This window comes from Rhinolophus sinicus, chromosome 15, assembly GCF_057876585.1.
Source record: "Rhinolophus sinicus isolate RSI-liver-muscle chromosome 15, RSI-T2T, whole genome shotgun sequence".
Lineage (NCBI taxonomy): Eukaryota > Metazoa > Chordata > Mammalia > Chiroptera > Rhinolophidae > Rhinolophus > Rhinolophus sinicus.
The window spans coordinates 28,433,582-28,451,108 of record NC_142515.1 but is presented as its reverse complement, the minus strand read 5'-3'; the positions used below and the strand labels follow the sequence as shown (position 1 = coordinate 28,451,108).

General features: G+C 42.7%; 2 protein-coding genes across 5 annotated transcripts in view; one reads left to right on the top strand and one right to left on the bottom strand.

The window, feature by feature from the left end:
• LOC141572919 (uncharacterized) overlaps positions 1-15,563 on the bottom strand; it is an 87,223-nt gene extending 71,660 nt beyond the window's left edge. The window contains exons 1-3 of the mRNA XM_088792649.1: positions 15,545-15,563; positions 13,497-14,101; positions 12,022-12,237 (exon numbers count right to left, since the gene is read on the bottom strand). Of these exons, the coding sequence (XP_088648775.1) occupies positions 13,590-14,101; positions 15,545-15,563 (531 nt within the window). The 3' untranslated portion in view covers positions 12,022-12,237; positions 13,497-13,589. The remainder of the gene's footprint in view (positions 1-12,021; positions 12,238-13,496; positions 14,102-15,544) is intronic.
• The window catches only part of PLCE1 (phospholipase C epsilon 1), a 290,230-nt gene continuing 286,587 nt past the window's right edge, over positions 13,885-17,527 (top strand). For 3 of the 4 annotated variants that reach the window (XM_019739801.3, XM_019739784.3, XM_019739792.3), the window contains exon 1: positions 13,885-14,067. The gene's annotated coding sequence lies outside the window, so the exon portion shown is untranslated. The remainder of the gene's footprint in view (positions 14,068-17,527) is intronic. The other variant, XM_019739811.3, reaches the window with a different exon arrangement.

Genomic DNA, 17,527 nt, shown 5'->3' with positions numbered 1-17,527 from the left:
TACTACCTGGGGGAAATTACTTAGTCTTCCTGTGTCTACATTAAATGAGTTAAAATGTATAAAAAACATGAAATAGTGCCTGGCATAGTGTGTTATTATATGATAATAATAGCATAAGTAAGGGGAAGATCAAAGATAACATAAACCAGGACAGCTACCAAGGGATCAGATTGGAAAAGAACCCGATATTTTACAAGGTGAGGCCCCACGACTAATTCTCCATGGTTAAAATCTGCCTGGATCATACATCCCACAACATCCACATCCTAATCCCCAGAGCCTTGCATCCATCACAAAGGGACTTTGTGGATGTGATTAAGTTAAGGATCTTGAGAGGGGAAGATTATTCTGCATTATGCAGGTGAGCCCAAGATCATCACCAAGGGGCCTTACAAGAGGGGGACAAGAGGATCAGAGGAAGACATGTGCCAACAGAAGCAAAGATGAAGATCGGAGTGATGGAGGCCACAAGCCAGGGCATACAGGCAGCCTCTAGAAACTGCAAAAGGCAGGAAAGACTCTCCCCTAACGCCTCCTGAAGGAACCAGCCCTGCTGAAACTGTGATTTTAACCCAGTGAGACTGAACTTAGACTTCCTAATCTCTACAACGAAAGAAAATACATTTGTGTTGTTTTAAGCCACGAAATCTGTGGTAGTTTGTTACAACAGCAATAGGAAACTAATACAGTCCTCACAACTCAATGAGGTATCAGTACCTCCATTTCACCTCTGGGGTGATACTTCCTGATAACACAGAGGAAGGCTCCCAAATCTCTCCAGTAAGTTCTGTCCAAAGAACACTGTCCAATGGCTATTTCTGGGAGTTTCCTGCAAGCAGCTATTGCGATGCCTGGTGTATGTCTCTGGCCACTTCAGTTACAGAAGATGGTGCTTGTTTTACTTTATCCATTGATTGGATCACATAGTAAAGGATCTATATTCTGGAGCCATGGACCAAAAATGTCACTGATGAAACACAGGAAAATGTTTAATTGGAAGCATATCTGTATTAAGTCTTATCATTAAATTATAGATTTCACTTCTGGTCTTTGCTCATTTATGCACTCATCCTTTCAACTAGTATTTGTAGAGATGCCATTTAGTACCAGCCTATATCATAGGAGCTGGGAAAACAGCATGAGAATGAGTGGAGCCGGACAATAAATAAATAAAGAGGAAAATATATCAGGCTGTTAAAAACATCTATGAAGAAACTAGAATAAGGTGATGTGGTAAAATTGAAATAAGATTTTATAAATTACGAGATGTGAACTGGAGTTTGTAGTATAAGGAGATCCTCAACTTCACTAGCTATTACCTACCTACCTGCTCTTCACAGTGGTTGTACCAACTTACACTCCCACTGACAGTATAAGAATCCCCATGTCCTTTAATGCTAACATTCGTTCTTGTCAGACTTTAAATATTTTTGACCAAGTAGCTGGTTGAAAAAACTATCTAGTTTCAAAACTTTTTAGTTTTTCCCAGATTGTAAATAAAGTTTAGCATATTTCCCTATGCTTATTGTCTTTTTGGTTTGTTTTTTCTATAAATGACCTATTCATAACATTGGCCCATTTTCTATTTTGCCTCCTGATTTTAAGACATTCTTTAAAGGACATTAATGATTTGTCTGTTATGTATGTTGCAACTTTATTTTCCCAATCTTTGGATTTTCTTTTAACTTTGTCTACGGCTATACAGGTTATATGGTCAAAGCCAAATTTACCAATTTTCTCTCATTACTTAGCTTTTGAAAGAACCTCATCTAAGAACTCTTTTTCGACTCTGAGATCATAGAGATAGTATCCCAAGTTTTTGTCTAAAAGACATACAGTGTTTATATTTGGAAGTTTATGTCCCCGTCCTTTATCCACTGTCCCAGTCATCTTGGCTTTTGTACATCAGACTTCAAAGAAAACAAAACAGTCCTTTAGATAACCAGAAAAGTGATCACATAATCTAAAAGAAGAAATAAATTAAGATTGGACTCAGACATTTCTTAAATACACTAAAAAAGGATACCAAATACACTGAAGGCTAAACAGGTGTGGTTAAGGTCCCTAAAGAAGACACCCAAGGCTGCAAACCTAAACCTTCCACAAAAGAGGCAAGGCGCCAAAGAAAATGACACACCCCATAAGGAAATCCAACAATCCCCGTATTGGAAGAGCCTCAAGAAGTTTGAAAAGCACTTTGTTGAAGGGGGTGGGAAAACCAACACTCACATACATTGCCAGTGGAAATATAAATTGTTACAACTCCTATCATGGTCAATCTGGCAGTAGTTTTAAAATTTAAAACTTTGAAATCTAGCAGTTCAACTTCTAGCAATTTCTCCTATAGAAATATTACTCATACATGAGTAAAATTATGTGTGTGTGCATATATATTATATATACATGCATATACACACAATTATGTCTGTGTATATATATATTATATATTTTATATGCACACACGGCTATGGAAACAACTTAATTTCCGTCAGCGGAGGACTGAATAAGTAAATGATGGGATGGCTACCTGCTAGAGCACTGTTAAAGGAGACAGTACTCTCCGTACTAATATGGGAAAATCTTTAAGAGATGCTGTGAGGTGAAAAAGTCGAAGTACATATAACACAGCAGGTTATCAATATGTTTTTAAAAAGAAGAGGCTGAAATAAATACTTGAATATGCATAGAACAGTCCTGGGAGGAACCTACGCGGTTATGTCTGGATCAGGGAAATGGGTAGTAGAGGATAATAACAGAGAAACTTACTTTTTATACCTTTTGAGTTCCATGTTCCTTGATCTACAGATACAAACTGATTCAAATTGATCTACAGATTCAATGCAATCTCTATCAAAATCCCAGCTGCCATGCTGCAGAAATTGACAAGCTGATCTTGAAATTCATAAGGAAATTCAAGGGACCCAGAATAGTCAAAACAACCTTGAAAAAGAAGTTAGAGGACTCACACTGCCTGCAGTAGCTATTGAATAAGTAAATTTGCTTTAAAAACATAAATGAAAAATTGTCTATTTTATCTCTTTTGAAAATTAATGGCATAAAGTTTTTCATAGAACTGTCATGTGATCTTTTAGTCTCTACTACAACTCTAGTTGTTCACCTTCTTTAGCATAATGGTAAAGAATAGAGACTCTGGAGCCAGACTGCCTAGGGTGTTTTACAACCGGTCATGAAACTTGAGCACGTTACTTAATCCTTCTGTTTCTCAGTTTCTTATTGTGTAAATAGGAATAATAGTATTTATTTCAAGGCTTGTTGTGAGGGTTAAATGAGCTATGTCAAATACTTAGAACTTTACTTGGCACTAAGTCACCTTTCAATAAATATAAACTTTATTATTATTCCTACATTATATATTTGTATCTTTTTTTCTTTTATCTTAATTATTGTTGCTAGAAGTTGCCTAGTCTTTTAAAAACTCCAGCTTTTTTTTGTTTTCGATTTAAATAATTTCTTTTACATGTATTATTTCTTCTTTGGGGTTTTCCCTGTTGTTCTCAGGCTGATTTCTTGTGTTTAATGCTTAAGCAATTTATTATACACCTTCCTCCTTTTCTAATAAATGCATTTGAAAGTTATACATTTTCCATAAGTATTGCTATAATTACAGCCAACTAGTTGTGGTATGTAGTATTTTTTTTTAATTGCCATTCAGAATTTCTAAATATTTCAGAATTTGTTATGATTTTTTCTTAAGCCTGTGGAAATTTATACTTGGAAGTATGATTTTTCTTTTCTAAACTGCTCAAGTCAGATTTCTTGGTTGCAAACAAGAAAAAAGCTCTAGCCAGTTTAAGTGGAAAAGGAATGTATCATATCAGAATCAGTGGGAAGGCTGGAGAACCAAGCTTAGAAAATGGCTGGAACTAAGAGGGGCAAGACACAGCAAAACTCACATGATAGGAGCAGTCAGCTTAGGACCAGCTGCTGGATTTTCTCCACTGGACACTCACTGTTACCACATGGTTTCTGCCTGTGGACAGTCACTGCTGGGGCTGAAATGTCACCTCTGATACCTGCTTTTTATCTTTTTTTTCAAACATTCTTGTGGCTAATCATTTATTTTTTTTTAATGATTTTTTTAAAGGTTTCGTCGAGTTTTTAAAATGTTCTTAACATGAAAATTTTAAACAAAAGCAAAAGTAGAGAGAATACTATAAAGAAATACAATATGATTATCACCTGAGTTTCAGCAATTACCAGCATTTTCTAGCAAGTTTTCAAAAATTCCATTGGAATTTTGTTAAATGTTAAATATTAACTTAGTAGATATTAGCATTTTAAATCTTTAAGTCTTCCCATGAAGGAAATACTGTGTTTCTTTTTATTTAGTAAAATCTCTAATTTCTCCTAAATAATTATGCACATACTCACACATGCATATACACATATTATTGTGATTATCCCCAATTACCATTTTAATGCTTTTCTTGCTATAGTGAATGAGATCACCCCAATATATCGCTAAGTAAATATTAGTGTTACATAGAAAAGCTGTTGGTTTTTGAATATTTGTCTTGTATTTAGCCACTTTTTAGTAAGCTGTTATTAATCCTAAGTATTTTGCAGTTGATTGTCTTGAAGTATCTAGCCATATAATCACATTGTCTGTGGGTAATCATAATTTTATCTCTTCATTTTCAGGACGCATATTTCTATTTTATGTTTTGTATCTTAATATATTGAATAAAACATCAAGACTATATTGAATAATAACAGTCATAATTAGGCATTTTTGTTTGGTATTAATTTTAATGGGTATGCCTCTAAGTAGTTCACAATTTGTATGATGATGGTGGCTGTTATTTGTGAGAGGTATTGAAATTCTTCTAAGAACATGCACTTCTGTTTGTTTTAAAAAGACTTTTTCAATCAGGCAGAATGTGGTTTTCAATTTTATAAAATTACTTTTCGTTATTTATTAAGATGATAATTTAGTTCCTTTGATTTATTGACATGCATTCTTTTATTAATGTTACCTAATATTCAAGAATCCTTAAATCCTGTGACAAATCCTGATTTGTCAGAGATGATTTTATATGCTACTGAGTTTAGTTTGCATTATATTTAAGATGTTCACATATAGACTCATAAGTGATACTTTATTATATTTTATTTGCTTTGGAAAATATGTTATGAGCATTTGATTTACACCTACTGAAAGTCTAAAAGAACTGATGGCCCGTGGGCAATATTTTCACAGCAAGAGTCCTGTGCAATGTTTTGTAAATCAGGAAACTTCTGGATTAAATAGAGTTATGAGTAAGTAACTATTTAGCCTAAGATTTCTCATAAACTCTAATAGACCTTGTTCCTTAACTTTTCTCATATTAGTAAAATTTATGTTAAAATAATGAATAAAATTAGGCTAAGAGGATTGTTACAAAAACAAGTCATATAAATAAGCCGTATTACCGTGTTTCCCCGAAAATAAGACCTAGCTGGACAATCAGCTCTAATGCGTGTTTTGGAGCAAAAATTAATATAAGACCCAGTCTTATTTTACTATAATATAAAACCGGGTCTTATATCATATCATATCATATCATATCATATCATATCATATCATATCATATCATATCATATCATATCATATCATATCATACCGGGTCTTATATAAATTTTTGCTCCAAAAGACGCATTAGAGCTGATAGTCCAGCTAGGTCTTATTTTCAGGGAAACAGTGTAGTGGGAGAGACAATGATTTAGTGAAAAGAAAAGAGATGAAAAGGACATTGGAAGGGCTGGGAGAGTAGGAGGAAAGGTGAGCAAAGGGGAGAGGGAGAGTCAGAAGAGAAATACAGGCTTTCAATCAAGGTACTCAGGAGGGCAGGTTTGGTACAAATTTCAGACACTGCACTCTGGTTGATGGAGACATTCATACATCGCTTACAATGGCTTTGTCAGGGTGAGCTAGATAGCATAAGATGAGAAGCTGCTTCTGGAGAATAAGAATGAAGAAAAGAAAGTTTCGGCCTAACAAAGGAAAAGGAAGAAGAGAAGATTGTGATCAAAGAAGGGAATTTCAGAGGTGAGACTTTCGAGGGCTAAGGGGTGACCACTCCTGCGAACAGCTGAGTTTGAGTAGCACTGGAAAGCACTGAGGTGAGGATTTTCTGAGAATTCATTGTTTTTCAGGTATGGTTTTCCATGCTGGGGATATACTGGGCACCTGTCCCTGAGCTCATGGAGGGCACCATGTGTTTCCAGTATTAGAAGGGTACGTGGATGTGGAACTCCTCTAGAATAATGCCAGAACAGCCTGAAGAGGACGATATGAGGTAGATGAAAGGATTTGGTGAAGATGGGAAGAACCTGGAATATGGGGGCAGGCTGGTAGGAAATAGTCAGCCCTTCCTTCTTCTTCCCTGTTAAGCTGGGGAGAAAACGTAGCTTCACTGTAGAGAACTTCAGGGGATGATGTGATCTTGAGAGTAAGCAGGTGTGCTCAGCTTTCCTGGGGAGGCCGGGGTAAGAGTATGGCTCCAGAATCAGATTGCACGAGTTCAGGTCTAGATACCTGCATAACCTTGGGCAAGTTACTTAACCTTTCTAAGCTTTGGTTCTCTTTATCTCTAAAATGGAAATAATAATAGTGACTACTCATATGATTTTTGTGACGATAAATATAAGACATATTGTATGTAAAACATTTAGCACAGTGCACAGTAAGCCTTTATCCTTACGATTCTCAGCGAGCTCATGTCTTTACTTTCCTCCTTTCCTGGTTTAATTTTATGGTCAATCATTATACATACTTCTTTGCATGTATCCTACATCCTTGCTCCTTTATTGCGTTTTTAACAACACTAGTTAAACACAACTCTCCATTTTTTCTTCTCATGTACCCCTGCGGCTAAACCTGTCTGAAGAAAAATGTACAATCATGACTGGGCTCACTTTGCATTTATGACCACAATTGAATACTTAATGCCTGGCATTATATCTCCCTACTCTATTCACTCTCTCAATCTCTTTAATGAGTATTTCACTTATTCTCTTTCAAACTTTTTGCTCCTCCTACCCTCTCTTTACTCTCACCTGACAACATTGTTTATTGTTTCTTTGAGAACATAGAAGAAAGCAGAAGAAAAGTTGCACAGACTTCTACCAATTCTACCGACCTCCCAACAGCCACACCTATTGTTCCAATTATTAAAGCTATATAGCAATGTACCCCAAAGTTTGTGGCTTAAAGAAACCGCCAGCATTTATTTTGCTCATAGACCTGCAATTTTGGCAAGGCTTGGCAGGGATAGCTTTTGTCTGCTCTATTTGCTATCGCTGGGATGGCTTGAAGACTAGGGACGGGAATGTGCTAACGGCACGTTCACTCACATGTCTAGGGTGGCTGCTGGCCAGCAGCTAGAATCTTAGCTAAGACTGTCAGAGGGAACATTACACATGGCCTCTCTCCAGAGCTGTCTCAACTTTCATGACTTAGCCATTGTAGCCAGGCAACATCCCCCTTCCACCACTTTCTATGGTTAAGAAGTGGGTAAGTCACTGAGGCCATGCCTATTCAAGAGGAAGGGAATTAGACCCACCTGTTATCAGTGGTAAAGTTCTGGAAAAGTATATGGGATAAAAAATATTGGTGTGGCCACTTTTTGAAAATACAACCTGCCTTGTCTCCTTTTTTTTTTAAATGAGTAGTCTGTGCTCTTGTCCAAGGCCACCTGAGCACTAGACCCCATACCCTCTCACCCACTCAAGGACATTTTTACAGAAATCCTGGCCTCTTTCTTCTGCATTACCCATTTTCTTCTCTCTCCTGGACCAGTCCTATCAATATAGCAACATGCTCTAATCTCTCCTACCTGATAAGAATTCTCCCCTGACTTCACTTAACAGTCCCAAAGTGAGTGGCCCAGGGCTGCTGTGGCAGCTCTGTTTTCTCTGGATGAGGCTTCCATCTCTGAGCCAGTACATTTGCCCCAGATATTGCCAATTCTCAGATAATGGGAAGGGATAAAAGAAATCAAAGGCAAACAGCCTTAACTTTAAGGACATTACTGGACATGGCATACTTACTTTCTGTTAATATCCTATTGGCTGGAACTTAGCAAGAGAGGCTGGGAAAGCAGCAGGCAATTGTGGGCCCAGACAAAACAGGGAAGGGAGGAGAAGTTTAATAATTAAAGGAGGAGATCCAAGAGGGAGTAGATAAACACTTTGCCTGTGTCCTTTCATGAACACATTAACATTACAATTAAATTATAGAACAATCAACCTGGAGAACCACCTGAAATCTAGCCAAGTAGAAGTCCTACAACTAAACATATAACGAAGCCGTAGCAAGACCAGTAGGAGGGGTGAAAACTGTGGGACGGGCCCGAAACCTTAGTGTGGCGGTTGAGAATCAGGAGACATACTTTGGCTGTGAAGGTTCACCACGAACGTCCTCCCCGGAGGAGCAGGGAATCCCAGCCCCACGCCAGCCTCCCCAGCCCAGAGTACTGGTACTAGAAACAGGAGCCCCCCCAATATCTGGCTGTGAAAAACAGTGGGGATTCTGACCATCTGGGTGGGATGGAAGGCTGCACAAAACACAGATGTCCTCTTAAATGGCCCGCACATAGACTCATTCACTCGCAGGCACGCACCTTGGGCTCCAGCAAAGGGATGGTGACTCGGGGGACCTCAGAGACATACGGGGGTCAGACTGAGAAGAATGGCTTCAGGGGAAGTACTGGAGGACAGTTGCCATTTTCCCTGTGAGAGGTCCACCTACAATAAAGGCAGCAGACCAGCGCCATCTTTTCTGTGTTGAGCCCTCCCTCACAGGCCAAATCAATCTGAAACTGATTGGCCTGGTGAGCTCTGTTGGGACCCCTCCCCACCCCACTTCCCCCCACACCAGAGGCACTTTCTCCGTAAGCAGCCAGCCCCACCAGCATTGTACTCTTTCTTAGAAAACTATCAGAGTCCGGCAGGCCCCGGGCGGGTGGTGGTCTTAGTATGCTCTGAGACTTTTGTTGAGTAGCTCCAGGCTCAGCACTGGCACCAAACTAGAATTTACATTAACCAGGTGACTACAACTCTTCCCACTCTAGTGACTCCGTGAGACCCTGCCTCATCCAACTTCCATATTGCATGAGGCTCTATCAGTGGCTGAACCTTAGGGGAGCTGACAGGTGGCAGCGGCCTTGGGGTGTCCTGGCTTTTTGCAGAGCCACCCCAGGCCCAGTACTGGTAGCAGATGTCCTCAGTTTGCAACGTGGCCTCTCTCACATGCCTCCAGATTTAGCACAGGCATCAAGCAACTGCGGATTGCTTTGTAGCTCCTACCAGGTATTCCCTGGCAAGTCACAGGCAGTGGGTGACCTGGGCCTGCACCAAAGCCCCTTCCAAGAGGCTCCAGAGCCAACGTGCTTAGAGGTTAGCTTCATACCACAGAAGAGCACTACCCAATTAGCCCCAAAAGCAGCATATACAAAGGGTGGTCTCAATAGGCACCAGAGCCCAGTGGGGTGAATCCCACTCAGTGGGGTAAGCCCGCCACACAGCAGCCCATAAGCTGGGGATGTGGGCAAACCCCACAGCCAATCAGCCTGAGGGTCAATTCCATCCACTGACATACCAACAGCAATCAAGGCTCAACTATAACAGGAGGGCACACTCAACCCATACAAGGAACATTCCTGAAGCACCTGGAATACGTGACCAGAAAGACTGTATCAGGGCTCCACAGGGCACCTACTACATAAGGCCACTTAGCCAAGACTGAGAGACAAAGCAGCCCTACCTAATACATAGAAACAAACACAGAGAGGCAGCCAAAATGAGGAAACAAAGAAATGTGTCTCAAATGAAAGAACAGGAGAAAAAGAACTAAATGAAATGGAGGCAAGCAACCTACCAGATACAGAGTACAAAACAATGGTTATAAGTATGCTCAAGGATCTTAGTGAGAACGTCAACAAACATTTACTTTTCATGGTTATTTTAACTTTGGGGAACAGCCAGAAGTCGCATGGTGCCAGATCCAGTGAATAATGTGGATGAAGACGCACCGTAATGTTTTTATTTGACAGAAAATGCTGTACCAGAAGCGATGTGTGACAGGGAGTGTTGTCATGATAGAGGATGAAGTAAAGACGATCACGAAAGAGGACTTCCAGAACTGCTTCAGAAAGTGGCAAGAACGATGGGATAAGTGTGTGCAAAGTGAGGGAGAGTATTTTGAGGGGGATTAATGGCAATGTGTCTTTTACTGTAATACATTTTTAAATTTAAACATTCATCGCTTTTTTTTTTTTTTATCTCATCTCATAACTTGCTGGAGGGCTCATACCTAGAGGTTGAATCTGGGATTTCAACCCAAGTGGTCCCACACCAGAGTCTGTGCCCCTAATACTGCTATGTGAGAGATACTGTGTAGGATGGTTTCTCCTGCTTCACTCACTGTTTCCACCAGACGTCCTCCACCCTCACTCCTAACTACCTCACAGAAGTAGAGCTCCTTACTGCTTTAACAAGGTTGTTTTCCATCAACATCAAACTGCCTTAGTACTTCTACTCTCACATATCAGATAACTCTGGGTAGCTTGTTTTTGGCCCTCTCCCCACTGTTTGAACTCACCAGTATATTTGCAGACAGCTTGTAAACCCAGTACAATCTGATGCAGTGACCTTGAATGTGAGGAAATGGCAACTCCTAAACTAAGGGCTGGCTTGTTCCTTCAGTTCTTCCTTGGCTTTCAAGGCTACCCAGATGTCTGTTGGCAAATTCCTCTACTTGGCAATTAGCTTCCATTTAACAAAGATCAATGCATTTGTCAATGGTGCCTGTACTGACTACTCAGTTCCTAACCTCAGAAGGTTTGTTTGTGGGTTAGCTGATGGCTCGCTTTTGGAGTGTGGCAAAGGGCCAATGTTTTTTTTTCTGTAATATGTGTAGTAGGGGATGTGGGGCCTCCTGTTGGCATCAACAACTATGAAGTCAGAGACCATTCCCCCATCTGAAAAATTACAGAATGGAAGAGGAAGAAAGTAGGGATATGATTCCATTTCTTTAAATGATTTTATGACTTGAATTCTGTAGTCCCAACATTCATAACTTATTTAAATCAATTTCCATCGACTGGAGACCATTATGTAACAAGTTCAAAAGAGATGTGTGCTCTCTGCTGAAATTTGAAATATATATGCATGATATTTAAATAAAGTTTCCACAGCATTTTTTCTTGGGGCTTTTGTTTTCTTTGTTGTTTTTGACTATGCAGAATGGTCTTGTATAGAAAGATGCATAACTAAGTTTATTGAAGCCGAATTTTCCATGGAAACTATCCAGTGCTCCCCCAATTCACAGGCATTTTATCTGACAGTCTTTCTTCCTCCAGATAATGGCTGGCAGCAACTCACAGCATGGAGGTTATATGCTGTACTTTTGAAAAAGTCTTGAATGGAGCCATTGTTCCCCTGAGATGGTCTGCGTGTTTCACTGAACAGAGAGAAGGGTGTAAAAAAGGCACCTTGTGTGCAACTGTTGGCGAGGTTGGGGAGTGAATTAAAATCTCCAGAAAGTCTGGGCAGTGCTGTTTAGAGGAGCAATGAACCCTCTGGAAGCACTGTTAGCTCAGACATTCCAATGCGGTGAGGCAGTCTCAGGGACACGGCTCTCTCCAGTCTCATTTGGAGAGGGAGCGAGGGGGCGAGCAAAGGACATTGATCTGGACCTGCTCTCTTTGCAAAGAGTTGGGGAAGGCGCCCTTTTCCAGGGATGGGGTGTGATGTTGATGTCACATTCAGATAACTTTCCTGCCCAATGGACCTAGACTTGCCTTGAATAATAACGGTGCAGTGACTCATTTGGAGGATTCGATGTTAACTGCTTGTGCATCCACCGGTTTGTAACAATCTAATTCCCATGAGCCTAATGTTTTAAAAAAATAGATGTATTTGGGGACGCCAGGTAATTGATTATGTTTGACGTTACTAGATTCATTAAATGCATTATAAAACCATAACATGAAACTGTATATTAAATAAATAGCCTACCTTGTTTATTGTCAGTGATGCTTCCTTTTTCCTGGCTCCTCCATTCGCCTGTCCAGTACAGTGTAGGCTCAGGAGTTGAAGTGAATGGCCACTCCCAGTTGCTCCAGAGCTGAGATCTCAAGCTCTTAGTAAGCAAAGTTTCCTCAAAGTCCTCTGCAGAGAAGGCTCCAAAACCAGCTCACAGGGGAGGAGGTAATGTTGATTTTCACTAAAATCCTAGTGGTGAAAAAAACCAGCAAAACAGTTTAAGGACCAAGTTGGCATATTTTTCTTATAGGCAGAATTCTTTGGTACCCTCCTGTGCATTCTTGCTTTCAACCACTCCTGTGCCCTGGAGTCTCAAAGGAAGGGAGGTCACTTTTAAGAGTGGCCTGAAAGAAAGGGCGAAACTTAAGCAGCAGGAAAGTGTGTGGGAAGAGGTGGTGATGCTCCAGTTAGAGGCTCAGGCTAAGAAAAGGTAGAGTTGGAATGGGAGGCATGTTGGATGGTCCATGTGAACCAGGACATGTTGGATTTCTACAGTTATAGAGAGTTACTTTGAAAGGCAGTAGGAGGCCAATGAAGGTTTCTGTGCCGAATGAAGTCGTAGAAGAGAAAGCATAATATGGCTGTGGTGTAAGGGATGATTCAGTCCAAGGAGAGGACAGATGCAAGGGAATATGGACCACAGAAACTGGCCCTGACTGAATGTAGGAGGAGGGGTCAGACCTAAGGAAGGGTCATTTGTCCATTAGAATAGGTAAAGAAAGACAAGGAACAGGTTTAGGGTCAAGGGAGGGGGACAATAATTTGATTTTTCTCCAGGCCCCTGCCTCTCCTGATTGCCAACCGGGTATAATATTGAATGTCAACTATAATTAAACATGTATATGTGTACATATGGTCACGGGATGTGGAGTCCAGAATAGGGAACAGAGTCAATGGAATTGTAACAGCTATATAGGATATTAGAGGGGTAGTAGATTAGAGGGGGGTTATCACTTTGTGAGGGGTGTAGATGTCGATTACATTGTTTTGCACACCTGAAACTAATTAAAAACAAAAACAAACAACAAAAAAAAACACCTCAGCGCTAGGGAAAGCTCCCTGAAGAGCCTATAGTTTCCGGCAGCGGTGAACATCTCCATATTTGCTTTAGCAATGAAAGAGCACTGGATTTGGAGTCCACAGACCTGTGCGGCCACTATTACCTAGCAGCAAAAGGAGTATCTCCAGAGCCAATGTACTGGGCACATTGTGGTCCTCAATAAATATTTGTTAAAGGAATGAATGACCAAACGTATTGGAGGCTTGGTGCTGTATTTACTAGAGTAACTTTAGTCAACTAATTTAACCGTCACGAGCCTCAGTTTCCCTGTCAAACAGGGATGGTCCCTGGGGATACTTGTGAGACTAAATTCCCTCGGCCTGAGGTGTACCGAGTTCCCGCCCTCCCCGGAACCCGGCGATCAGGCAGCGCTCTCGCCAGCTCCTACCTGGGCCAGGGCCAAGGATGGCCCCCCGGGGCTCTCGCCCGGTTGGGGTCGCGCTGCCAGCGGCCAGGCGGAGGTGGCAGCCGGGTCCGCCCCTCACACCCGCCTTCTCCGCGCTGCCCGAAGCCGGGGGCGGGCCCGCCTCAGGCCGCTCCCCACGCCGCCCGGCGGCCCGCGGCGGCGCTCGCGGCCTCTCACCCGGGGCGGGCGAGTTCTGGGAAAGCCCGGCCCAGGGCGGGGGCCTCGCTGCCGCCCGCGCCGCCGTCCGGGCAGCGCGCAGAGCTCGGCGGGCGCGGAGCGAGGGAGCGGCGCCCGGCTGGGCGCACACCGGAACGCGGGGCGGGCGGGCCAGCGGCGGGGGCAGCGGACCCCAGCGGGCTTGCGGGGCGGGAGCGGCGGCGGGCGGCGCGCCCCAGGCTGTGCCTCCCGGGCACTCGCCTGGTTCTTGCGCTCTCCTGGCAGCCGCTCTGCCGCTGACATACAGTAGCGGGACACTCGACGCCGCTCGCGACAGGCGCGTCCAGGGGAGACGCTGCACTTGGAGACGCCGGCGCGACTGGCCAGAAGAGGAAAGGTGAGGCAACAACTCTCTAGCTCGGTTCCTGAAGCTTGGACAAGGGGAGAGATGGGCTTTTAAGCTCGGAATCCAGTAGGTCCGCCGAGGGAGGTCGCCTAACTCTGTATACCTGGCGGAAGTGTGTCCCCACTCCCTCTGACACCCCCCTACCGGAACCCCGACCCGACAACCGAGGGAATGCAGGCCAGCCCTCGCTGGGCTGGAGAACACCCTGCGAAGTGCCTCCTTCACTCCTTCAGATGTTTACCTCAGGTCCCCATTTCTTTTTGTGTGTACGGTGTGGAGGTGGCCAGTGCAAAGAAGAAAATATAAGATCTTTTTGTGGAGGTATTTAACAACCGTATTCCAAGGAAGGTACTCAAGAAATTGTTCCTGGAGAGATTTAAATACTAAGTCCTAGCACATACAACATTGGACGGGGTCTCACTTTAAGTGGTAACGAGAAGTATGGCTACTTCTTCAAGTCCTCTAATGCAATTAGGAATAACCTAGAGCTAGAAGTCCTCCGTGGTGGCCAATGTTAAACGCACAGTATAAATTTATGGGTTTTCCCCCCTCTTGCCTAGTGCTTAAGTTATGAGACGCTTGGTTCAACTGACTCAACCAATTATTCAGTGTAGGAAAAAATCATCATTTCAAGATTTATCAGTATCCTTTTAAGTAGTGAGCTGCCTGAATAGATGTTAATTAAGTAGGGTTCACTTCATCGCAACGTTTTATTTGCACATAGTTCATAATTTTAATTGCCTTATGCAAAATGTGCCGGAGAGTCATTTAGATCTGTGCAAGATGAGTGTGTTTCATGTTTCTTGTAAGAACCCCTGTAGGGACAGAGTGGGGCCACTGCCACAGAATGGGCACAACAGAGGCGAAGATTGCTGGACTCCCTCAAGGAGAATTTTTGAGAGTCTGTCTTGGGTGATGGACGCAGGTGACCCTGTAGATAACTGTGCAGGGGCCCAGTCGTCGTTGGGGAGAAGGGGAGGTGGACTCTCTCTGGACGCTGTATGCAGCCATGTCTTCACAAATACCTTCTGAAGAATGCCTGATGATGCTAACCATCTAGAATATCCTTTCCTCTTCCCATACCCTTCCTGCCCCGTTTCATCACAATAAATCCTAACCAGTCTTCAGACTGATTTTTTTTTTTTTTTTTTTTGTGGCAGTGAAGCCTTCTCTGATACCCCAGCCCCAAATCATCAAGCTTCCCCTGCACTGATTGCTGCAGCACTTTACCTTCCTGCCTTTCTGCTCTCTGCCCTCTTTGAGAGTTATTTATGTAGACATCTCATTTTTCCCTACTAAAGGCATTAACTGTGGCTTTCTTGGCACAGTGCATGCACCTAGAAGGCCTTCTAGAAAATAATGATGGGCTGGTATTAAATGTTAAGACTTTGGTTCTTCAACACAAGTCTCTACTTTGAAGAAGGAGATAATATAATCGAAAAGATTTAGAGAAAAGCATAATATTTACCATTCTCATTGTCCTCCATTTACAGCCCCACAGTGGAAATTTTCCGTATGCCCAGGGGCTGTGCATAATAATCATCGTTGGTCCATGCCTTGAGACCAAGTAAGCAGTGAGATTGAGCTGGAGGGATGTTCTTCCAGTCTTTCTAGTAACATAAGCTCCTTGGATGTGCTCCAAGGTTGACCTGTGTCATTAAAAATTCTATGCTCAAGTGGGTTGCGGTGAAGCTAGATTCCAGTGAAGGTGGTTGGTTTTCTTTTTCTATTTGCAACTGTTCTTAGTCACAGTCTTCTCTGGGTTTTTGTTGTATACTTTAAAAAATTCATTTGATGTGCGATTTGCTACCTGTAAATTTCTAAGTGAATAAAGGGACATTGAACAGAATTGCTCATGATGTTTTCTAAAGCAGAGAGCAGGGAATGTTTTTGATGTTGGGGTAAGAGGAGATATTTGCACAGTGAGACTGCTCTGCAAGTGTGTGTGTGTCTATGTGTGTGTGTGTGTGTGTGTTAGCAGTCCCTGCCTTCCATGCACCTGGCTGGAAAGTAGCCTATATAGGAGAACTGCTTCAGTCCGGGCTCCTCCTCTCTCTTTGCCTGGGCTACCTCTGCTGGGGGGGGGGATCAAGGGAAGGTGTGGTCCAGGGAGAAGACAACAATTGAGAGCTCCTGGGTTCAAAAGGAGAAGCAGGGAAGAAGCCAGCAAAAACAGTAACAACTTAGAGTATGAATTTGTTTGATCAAGTTACTTTCCTCCCGACATTTGGTTGAGCTCTTGGCTTTGAGCAAGTGGGAATTTGGTTGGGGAGAGGGAAGACAGGTGATTGGGGAGCATAGTACTCCTATAGAAAGGCTGGGAGTATTGATGGGGCTTAGGGAAGGATGTAGCTAAGTTATGTGGGGTCCGCAAGAGGAGAGTTACAGCTGTGATATTGGGAATAGAGAACGAAGATGTCAAAGATGCACTTTGCCGTGAGCTGACCATGAGGCCTAGAAAGGAAGAGAAAACGCTCTTCAGCATCATGTGGGCCGCTCTGCTCCCAGGATACAGAACTCAGACTTGTTTTTAATTAACACTATAATTCATCTGTGTTATGGCTGAAATAGGTATTCATAGGCCAGGATTGGAACCCAGCCCTCTACAGCTGTGCTGTCCAGTATGGTAGCCACAAGCCACATATGGCTATTCCCATTTAAAGTTAAATTGATTGGAATTAAATGAACTAAACTAGCTACGTTTCAAGTGCTCAGTAGTTACATGTGGCTAGTGGCTGGCATATTGGACAACAAAGACATGGAACATTTCCGTCATCTCAGAAATCCTGCCCTGGAATTTCGTTCTAAAGGGTTAATAATGCCTATGATTTAGGGTACTGATTTCTACCCCAAGGTTAGTCATAAATTAAAAATTTCCTGTTTATTGCCCCCTAGTAAGTCTGCTTTTCTAAAGCAGAGAACAGGGAATGTTTCCGATGCCGGGGCAAGAGGAGGTATTTGCACAGAGTAAGGCTGCTCTGCAAGTGTGTGTGTGTATGTGTGTGTGTGTGTGGTGGGGGGGAGGAGTTGGTTTGGAGCCATTCACTGTGTAAGAACTGGTAGGTAAGAGGTCATTCATTGTGGGCATTGGTAAAACCACTGGCCCTTGTTGAAACCTATGGCACATGGGGGCTTGTATACTCATAACTGTTGCGGGCTAAAAGGCAGGGAATGTTTTGGTCCTGGTGTATCCTGACTATTGAGCTATGGGTGGGGCCATTCTGGTGGCCTGCCAGGGTTCTGAGACTTCCTGGTAGGGTTTCAGTGGACCTGGATCCATGTGACTTAGTTGGAAGCCTTTCAGGGGAGACTGTCAGTTTCTCTCTACTTTTGGGAGGTTGTCTAGAATTGCAGGACTGGTCTAGGGTCAGCAATGGACTTTTCACTTTCCTTCCCCAAACAGTGGCAGGCCGAAATGGTCCCTCCATGGATTTTTTGGTCCAAACCTACA